Here is a 9,319-nt window from a genome sequence, read left to right on the forward strand (position 1 = left end):
TGAAAGATTATGCCTCCTATCTGCAGGAACCAAGGACACAGCCACCTCTCCCTCTCAGCACGGCTGGGTGTTAATGAAGCTCATGCCAGGTAAGCTGCCTTTTGGGCTGATCTAAGAGCCACGCCAGTTTTACCAAACATGACCTTAAACATTCCCAGCAAAAACTGATGTCAGGTCAGGGCAAAAAAAGTACCTGTGAGGTGGAGAACAGGCTTGATGAAACTGATTTTGAGAATGGAATTGCTGCTTTGAATAGAATAAGAGTGAGTTACTGAGAAGAGTTATATAAGTGTTTAAAAGAAAGAAAGAAAGAAATCTTAAAAGACTGATATTACAATGCTACTATAAAATATAAAGTACAAGTAATGTCAATTATTTAACTATAAATGCACTGATGTCGCCATCTTGTGGTTGAAAGACACAAATCCAGACAGACCAAATCAATAAAAGAGCATGTTTCATACAGTTAGGGTAAAAAACATTTTACTGACAGCAAAACCCAACAAAAAAATACATTATAGTTATTCGTATACACAACGTTAAATGGACAAAAAGATAAGGAAAAGGCAAATGCTTAAATAGTCCAATTGTACATACTGAGGCAGATGTAAGTAGGTCAAACAAGGCAAAACCAACTGCTTTCACACATTAATCATAAGTATATACTTATATACAGCGTATCATGCAGTTATTTTCTCAAACAGGGACTGCTTTGTCAGAGATGAATTATAGACTGATCATCCTTGACTAGTGCTGTTTTCAGAAGCCTGAAAAAGATAAAACAAAAAGGACAGTTAATGATAATCATCAAATTTAAGGTAAAGTATGAATTTTAAGTCCTATTAATTTCTGTTTTCCTTAGCTTAATTTGGTATTGCATTTTTTGCATTAAAGTGCAAATATACCCAATTACCCATGTAGCTTCTCAATTAATATTATATGCATGCATAAAAAAAAAAAAGGAATATAGCATGTCACACCATAGGGTTCTTAAACAGGGAGCCGGGCACCACCTCTGAGAGGGCTGCAGAATGACTTAAAATTATTAAATTAGGTTTGTTTATTTATTTATATAAAAATAAATAACCTGATAATAAATAACCTGAAGCTATATATGGTTAGGTTATTTTTTTCCCTTCAACAACTGTTGTTTTTATTGTTAAATTTGATTAAAATAAATGCACTAAAATAAACAAGTAAAAAAAGTATTAAAATAAATAATAAATTGGATTTAAAAAAAATTAAAATTTTAAATAAATAATACATTTATCAGTACACTATTGTGCATTAAAAAGTAATGTAACAAACTAAATATTTTCCAAATAATATTTTAAATACTTATAATATTAATTTTCCACAGTATCAACACCTTTATACATGAAAATATACAGCTTCCTTTTAAATTTTAGGATGTGGGTCCATCATATTTGGGGGTCCATAGCATCTAAATGATTGAAAACACATACTTCTAATAGGTCAGACAATATGTTGACTAGTCTAGCAGACTTCACCTAATTTCCCAGATTACTAATGCAAGAATATCAATATACTCATAATTTTGCGTCTTCAAAACCAATAAAAGGGAGAGGGGGTAAAAACAGAGAAGCAGGAATAAGACGGACTGTCGCCACAAATCTACAGCTGCATTAGTGTGAGCACCTTTAATGAGTCAGAGGCTCTTCTGAGTTCTTTGATGACTGATGACAGGGCTTCGGGATTGATCCCCTGCTCACAGAGACGGACACATATCGACAAAGACTCCATGTCCAATCCTGTATTCAGAAGCCTTGATATCTCCAGGAGAACTGAAAATGTAAGAAGAAGCCATAATAGTCGCAAAGTGGTTCATTCGATGATGAACAGATATGATTCACGACAACAGATTAAAAAAAAGAAAGAAAGAAAATGAAAGAAAAAATAATTCTTCGTCCTAAACATTTTTCTTAATCTCACCATCCATAGTCTCCCGGACGGCATTCATGTTTGCGCTCGCGGGACTGGCCATGATGCTATCGTGCTAAAGCTATTTAACTACTTAACGACAATAACAAAGCACTATCTTTCATTCAGATGACCCTGACAAGTCTATTGCTGATAGTCCCTGGTGTCTTCCAAACATTTGCCAAATAAATATTAAACAATATACATGGCAAACTAACTGACAGCAGTTTTATTTACGCCTCCCGCTTGTTGTTGTGGTAATCCTGTCAATAAAGTTGTAAACGTTCGAAAGGAAGTTACGTCGAGAAGGAATGTCGCCCGTTCTCTTCACCTGATTGGATGTTTCGCAGGTTCTGCTGAATTGTGATTGGTTGGCACCTCTTGAGCGAAAATTAAATCAGACGTTGGAGCCCATCAGAGATCACGGTTGGGCTTGTTTGAGTTTCGTTGCGGTTGTAAGTATTTAATTAAGAACATTAATCACCTGGTTAAAGATTTTTTTTCTTTTTAAACACATGTTAATATTGCAAACTAAGAAAGGTAGAAAATCCGATCAGTAATCTTTTGATCATTACTAATGAGATACCATTGTATATAACCAAACAGGATGTTTACCATTTCCAATTTGTTGATATTTTCTAGAATCTCCAGTTGTTCACTCGTTTTCCTTTCTTATTAAAACGTAGCCTGCTTGTCTCTGGACGCCGTTTTTAAGATGGGAGATATAGCAGAGATTCATATAACACCGGAGACTCCTGGAAGACCTGCTATTCTGAACCCGTTTGAGAGCCCAAACGACTATCACCATCTGCATGAGTCTCTGGTGCCCAGCCCGTCGGTGTTCAAAAGCTCCAAAAGCTCGTCAGCGGTGAGTATCTGACTCTGCATATGAGTTAAAAATAAAAAAGGGGAGAAATGTCATTTTTGTTTTTATATTTTCTGTTGTAGACACCAGCCAAGTTCAAATGGTCCATTGATGAAATGGCAAATTTACTTCCTGTGGAAATAGACCCAGAGGACATTCGCCGCCAGGCTGTGTTTCTGAGCCAAGCCAGGTATGAATTGCTGTTAGTATGTTTGTCTGTAGGTTTTTTTTTTTTTTTTTTTTTTTTTTTTTATACAGTAATGACCCAGTATTTGTAATTATTTGTTCATAATATCTACTCAACTGTGTTTTAACACTTAAGGGGAGATTCTGATATCGAGGCAAAACGGCAACATGCTATTGAACAGGTAAAACTGCTTTACTACTTGTAAATAACACAATCCCTGTACATGAAAATGTTTTCTTTACACTAAAGAGAAAGATGCCTCATCAAATTATTTTTGGTTGTACAGTTTTTCACTAAAGGTGCCATCGTTCCCTCTCCATGGGGACCACTAGCAGCTAAACAATCAATAAAACTGCCACATCAGAAAAGTAAGTCATGACACAGACACAAAAGAGAAATGTTTTCATGCTAGTTTATTACAACCAAGTTAGTTTTTAGATATTCATCAAAACTGTCTAATTTAGGTCCTTTGTCCCCACTGGTAACAGAGGAGCCTCCGCCACCAAAGAAAATCAACGGTTTGTTCAGCAGCTCAATCATAAAGCTAAGCTAAGGCAATCATAAATGATAACTTTAGAAATATATGTAGATTTAGAATAATCTGTTTTTGCTTGTTTGTTTTATAGCAATCTGTCAGACAGTTCTGTCTCTACCAGTGGACTTCAATCTTGAAAAAGTTTTGGGTAAGCTTTTTTATTTCTTTCTTGTTTTGGAGTATTATAAGCGTTTTTCAGTTTTGCTACGACAAACCAATTAAGAGATATGCGTACGCGTAGTAACGTGTTCCACAGTGTGACATGCTATATTCCCTCAAACTACTTTAAACTGTGTTATGCTTTTGTGTTTCGTACACAGTGTAAAATGTAATTTACAACATCATAAAAACCACCATTCAAAAGTTTGGGGTCTGTAAGATTTAAAAACAACAATGAAAAAAGAAATTCTCACTTTTATTCAGTAAGAATGCATTAAAAATTGACAGTAAAGCCATTTTGCTTTCTTATGACCTCATTAATAGAGATTATATGTTTCTACTTTAAAAAAAATCATCAAAAGAGAATTCATAATGTAGGCAAAAATATTATTTATAATAACAGGGTTCATTTGACTTTTTGAAGTACTGGAAAACCCTTGGAAACTACCATGTTTATAAAGAGGTATTTGGAAAGTGCTTGAATTATTGAAAGACAATATACTTAAAATTTGTTTTTAATTTGTTTGATAAAACACAAATGCAGTTTTATAATCAATTAATGCTGTTGCCTGACTGATATTGAGGCATATCGCATGACTATGGTTGATCATATATTTGCGGGGGAAAAAATCAGTTTGAATGAGCAAAATCATATCTTTGTCATAATATCCTTTCAATGGTTAAGGGTGTTTCACATGATGGGTGTCAGTGCATTGATCTCCATGTACTGAAGCATCAGATTAGCGTTACCATGATGCAGCATTGTTTGTCGATTGTGCCTTATAAGGTGTTGAAAGTTCAAATAATTTCCTTGTTTACAACCTTTGTTTCTTTCTTAAATAAACCATAATAAATAAAGCATTTTTTTTAAATGAATGGTTTAGTAACTCACTCATAAAGACAGTCCCTTGCTGCCACCTACTGTCATATCAAAGTAACCTGCAATGAAATTGCTGTAAAAACAAACAAAAAAAAACACACACACAGACATTATAAAATAAAATATTTTTTATCGAATAATAATAGCCATTTTACACACAATATAAAAAATGTAATGAGATGTAAATTGTATTTTGGATACCTTATATCTGTCATTTGAGTGAACAAAAGAAACAAAACAAATATAAGCAATAGTTTTAGTGAAGACCAGTAGATAGATTGCAATATAGGCTAATTATTGTAATAATTGCAATAAAATAATTATATGCACTAAATTTTCTTGGGCTTTGTTAATGTTTTCATACTTAGTTGCCACAGTCATTGTATACTTTGCACATGCTGTACTTTATTTTTAACCTTTTTATTTTATTAGTATATTTTTATTTATCCTATTTATTTATTTATTTATTTTTAATTTTTGATAATTGAGATCTGATTGTAGTCCTTGGAAAAAAAGAACAGGAAAACAGGATTCCTTGAAAATCCTGGAATTTCATTTCACTTTATCTGTACGAACCCTGTAATAACTAAAAGGTGGAGTTAAAAAAAACAAAAAAAAACATGGTTTCCTTTTTATTCATATTACAATAACGTGTCTGAGCTTTTTTTTACGCAATGACTACTTATATCCATGACCAGATGCCTTCCATTTTTATGATTACAAGATTAGGTCAAAACAAAGAGGCTGTTTGTTTACATGCTAATCTGGCTTGAAATAACTTCATTGCATTTTTTTAAATTTTGGACTGTCAGATCTTGTCTATATGTGATTTTTAAATGTGGCAGATGATAGCATACTTTCCTCTGTTTAGACTCCTATTGATATTAACATGAGAACTTCCTTTCTATTCTACCAGGTGATTACTATAAGACAGAAGAGTTAACTGAACAGGTGCAGGAAAGCCTTAGCTCCTCTTCATTGCGAAGGAAGCTGTTTCTGGATGGTCATGACAGCGGCTCTGAGTCTTCTACCCCTTCCAGCCCAGATAGAAATTCCCATAGCGTACCTCCCAGCAGTCGAGAGATGATGTCTTCTGTTATTGTCTCTCCACTTCAGTGTGGCATTCCAACTGGAACGCCCTTGTCTGTACGTACCAAATCATAGATTTGCCCAGAGCCATTTTTCTAGACTGAAATTCAACTCTTGTAGACCAAAAAAATCTGGATCAAGGGTACCTGATTCCTGTTATCTATTAATTTAATATTATGTTTTTACCCATGATCTTCAGGGCCAGTTTTCATCCAGTCCCATCCAAGGCCAGTGTCGAGCCTACAGTCTGGGCAGTGTCACAAGTCCCATGTTTTCAGAGAGATCGTCACCTGCTTTCAAATCTCCTATTCTGTCACCCATCAGACTTCAGCGTTCTGTGACGCCTGTATCAGGTAAGAAATCTGAGAGGGTTTTAAAATGATGTATGTATGACTATATAGATAGATGCACAGGTTCCCAAACTTTTTCTTGTCAGCCGAACCCATTAGACAAAATATTTGCTTGAAGTACCCCCTGAGATTTTTAGCATTTTAATAATTTAACATATTTGCATGTTCACAGTTCTGTGATGTTGGTTAATGGTCACATGACATGCAAGTAAACAAAATATTTGATCCTTTTTAATGTTTTATTTTGGACTTTAAAGTGGATTCAAACCTCAGTCCACATAACTTTCACACTGGTGTTTTAGGAACCCAGTCAAATTAAATAATAGTAACTGATTGTTAATAATAATGTTTTAACTACTAAAACTTAAGACAAATATATTAGTTTTTAATTACAATTGTACTTTAAAATAAAAAAATGAATATTTGATCATTTAAAATTTTAAGGCTACAAGTTACAATACTAATATACATGTCTTCAGTTCATCACTTTTAACATTTCAAATCCTTTGGCTTTTATTTTAGAGGAATATTGGTGAAATTCTGTAAACTTCTGTCCACAAAATGTTGGAAATTATGTGAATGTATAAATAAAGTAAATCTAGCCCAGGTTTCGTTCCCAAATGCACGTTTAAACTCACAGCACATGCAGAGATGGAGTTTACTGCATTGACTTTGAACAAAGACCCTGAAAAGAAAACACCAGATCATAAGCTACTTGTGTGTGCATTGAACATTGATGCACTTCACTCTGAAACATGCAGCACATTCAGATAATAGTTATGTAATTAAATCACAGCCTTTGATTGGCTATATCACGATTATTGCACATTTGTTTTAATTTTACATCTGATGCAGTTATTCACTTTTCACCATCTTGCGAACCACCCATTTTGGAAACCTTGAATAAGTGTATGTGAGATGACATTAAAACCTTTTTCCTTTTATAGGTGAGAGGAAAAGGCTGTCGTTTCTGTCCCCCAATGGTGTTCCTACGGGCAGCTCTGGCATGGACATGAACCGATGTGGAGAAAGCCCATTGGTGGAGGGCTGTTCCCCTATTCGCAGCTGCTCCCCCTTTCAGGCCAGACCCAGAGTCTGTATGTGGGCCTCTCCTACTCACATTTCCCCTATCCTCCACCCAACTCTCCAGGACAAGGAGAACATCCATCCCAGTGAACCTTTACCCACCATGGACCTGGACGCCAGCTCAACAGGGCCTCATGCCCAGAGAGAAGGATTCCTATCTGGGGGGAGTGAGTCAGAGCCCTCTGTGGATGTTTCAGAGCAAATGGATCAAGACGAGCAGTTTGTGAAGGATACAGGAGGAAATATTGAGACTGACAGAAGGGAAAGTGATGAGGAGGAGGAGGAGGAGGAGGTCATCAGCAGGAGCAGAGAGGAATCCTGTGGTTGGGTTCCTGAAGAGGACGCTGCGTCACCAGCTAGTCTGTCCAGCTCTCGAACGGGCACTGTGCCCAACGCTGAGAGTACGCACATGTTCGTATCCTTGCTAGCGGAAGGGAGCATCACACCGTATGACATTAGCATGCAGGTTAGTATGCGTGCTGTCAGATGACCAGAATACCAGCTGCTTGCAAGTAGCCTCCAAATACTAGATGAAGAGTCATTTAAACAGTAACCCAACAGGTGTAACTGACATTTAAACCGTTGTAAAACCTGCCGGTGGTAACAGCAGCAGCTGAACCTCTTTTGCTCCAAGAACTGTAGTTATTTTTATTTGCTTTATATATACATTTATTTTTTGCAAGCTTTTTTTAATGGAATTGTGAACTATGGTCTTCAGCTAATTTGTAGGTTTAATCTCTCATGTCAGGTTTAGGTCTAATCTGTCCCTCATGTTCTCTGTGCAGGTGGATAGCGGTTATAACACTCACTCGGTGTGCACTAACAGCTTAATGGACGCCCTCAGTTCAGACAGCCAGAGTAAGGAAATGCTGGACACACACACTGCTGAGGAGGGTGTACCTTTCACTAGACACACTAAACCAAAGGTAATGTCACATACACACACTAAAAACATCAGTCACTCTTTAACCAACTATCACATTCAGTTTGTTTAATTTTGCACACTCAAAATACACTGTATTCACTTTATTATAGTTTGTATAAACAAAACATATGCACTGTGCATAACCACTTTAAATGAAGATGTGTTTTGTTCTACAGTTGTTCATCCCACCACACTGAGCATGAGGGACAAAACAGGCACTTTACACACTCTTATCCCAAAAGCTGTGGAGGAAACACATGATACATTTACACATCAAGCTGTATACTGATTTCATCTCATAGAGAATGCTGAATACTGTGGTTGGTATTACTGTCTGAGCCTTGTTAAAGTTTTTGTACTGACTAATCTACAGTATTATTTATTCTTACTCCAAAATTGAAATGTATTTGGGACTTGAAATAGATTTTTGTATGGTTTTATTGATTGTGGAATGTAAATGTAGCTTGCAATTACTTATCTGTTAAGAGGATGGCAGGGATGTAACCATTTCCTCTAGCTGTTTTTATAGGGCCATTTTTTTACAATCTTAAAATTATTTATGCATTAATCAAATCAATCACTAACAATGGAGGTACCACAAGGTATACATGTATATTATGGCAGCATGTGTATCTAAGTTGTAATAAAATGTCTTGATAAAAACAGTGTTAGTGTCCCTGACCCCTTTGCAATTTCTTCTCTTAGGCAAGAATAACATTAACACTTTTGCTCATCTGAAAGATGTGAAGAAAAATCTAATGAAGACACATTTCTCTTTTAAAATCTAAACAAAAAGATGTAACAGTGGCATAACATTGTTTACACAGCTGATCTAAACTAGAGCCCAATCCATTCAGCATGTAGCTTACAGCTGATGTGTGCTTTGTAGATTTTCAACTGAAATGTAAAGAAGCAAAGCAAGGTTTCTTTTTCTACATATCAAGATATCAAAGGATACCCAGTCATGGAAATATAGGGAATTTTACAATTACGATGTTCAGGCCTGAAAGTAAAAGATCATTTTTTTCTTTTTAATTTTTGCTCTGTCCTAAAATATTTAATCTCAGCGTTTTTGCACTGAATTCAATACACATGGTGAAGAGTTCAAATATGTCATCATGCCTGACCAATTAGAGACTTTCCACTCATCTCTGCCCATTTTAAGATTTATGTTTCAGGTTAATCATGTACTTATAGTATTACTTTATACAGCTGTTTCTAAATCTAATGCTCAGAACAAATTGTCAGTTCTGATTGTATTTACAATGTTTATTCAAATTTGCTCTTAAAGAGTTTCTCCTG

General features: G+C 35.4%; 2 protein-coding genes across 3 annotated transcripts; one reads left to right on the forward strand and one right to left on the reverse strand.

Moving 5' to 3' along the window:
* Positions 1 to 466: 466 nt before the first annotated feature.
* On the reverse strand, positions 467 to 2,217 carry mzt1 (mitotic spindle organizing protein 1). The gene is made up of 3 exons (XM_051898045.1): positions 1,954 to 2,217; positions 1,660 to 1,805; positions 467 to 767 (listed from the first exon to the last, which is right to left on the reverse strand). Exons 1-3 carry the CDS (start codon positions 2,003 to 2,005, stop codon positions 738 to 740), a joined length of 228 nt encoding a protein of 75 aa, XP_051754005.1. The 5' UTR covers positions 2,006 to 2,217; the 3' UTR covers positions 467 to 737.
* Positions 2,218 to 2,272: 55 nt separating this feature from the next.
* Positions 2,273 to 8,683, forward strand: bora (bora aurora kinase A activator). Of its 2 annotated transcripts, none has more exons than XM_051898031.1 (12): positions 2,273 to 2,396; positions 2,628 to 2,809; positions 2,890 to 2,996; positions 3,129 to 3,174; positions 3,280 to 3,361; positions 3,458 to 3,511; positions 3,620 to 3,676; positions 5,484 to 5,713; positions 5,856 to 6,009; positions 6,954 to 7,558; positions 7,878 to 8,018; positions 8,194 to 8,683. In XM_051898031.1, exons 2-12 carry the CDS (start codon positions 2,657 to 2,659, stop codon positions 8,212 to 8,214), a joined length of 1,650 nt encoding a protein of 549 aa, XP_051753991.1. In that variant the 5' UTR covers positions 2,273 to 2,396; positions 2,628 to 2,656; the 3' UTR covers positions 8,215 to 8,683. The 2 variants fall into 2 exon arrangements, with proteins under 2 accessions (XP_051753991.1, XP_051753981.1); XM_051898021.1 differs by lacking the exon at positions 2,273 to 2,396 and adding an exon at positions 2,423 to 2,481.
* Positions 8,684 to 9,319: the final 636 nt, after the last annotated feature.

Source organism: Ctenopharyngodon idella, chromosome 1, assembly GCF_019924925.1.
Source record: "Ctenopharyngodon idella isolate HZGC_01 chromosome 1, HZGC01, whole genome shotgun sequence".
Classification (NCBI taxonomy): Eukaryota; Metazoa; Chordata; class Actinopteri; order Cypriniformes; family Xenocyprididae; genus Ctenopharyngodon; species Ctenopharyngodon idella.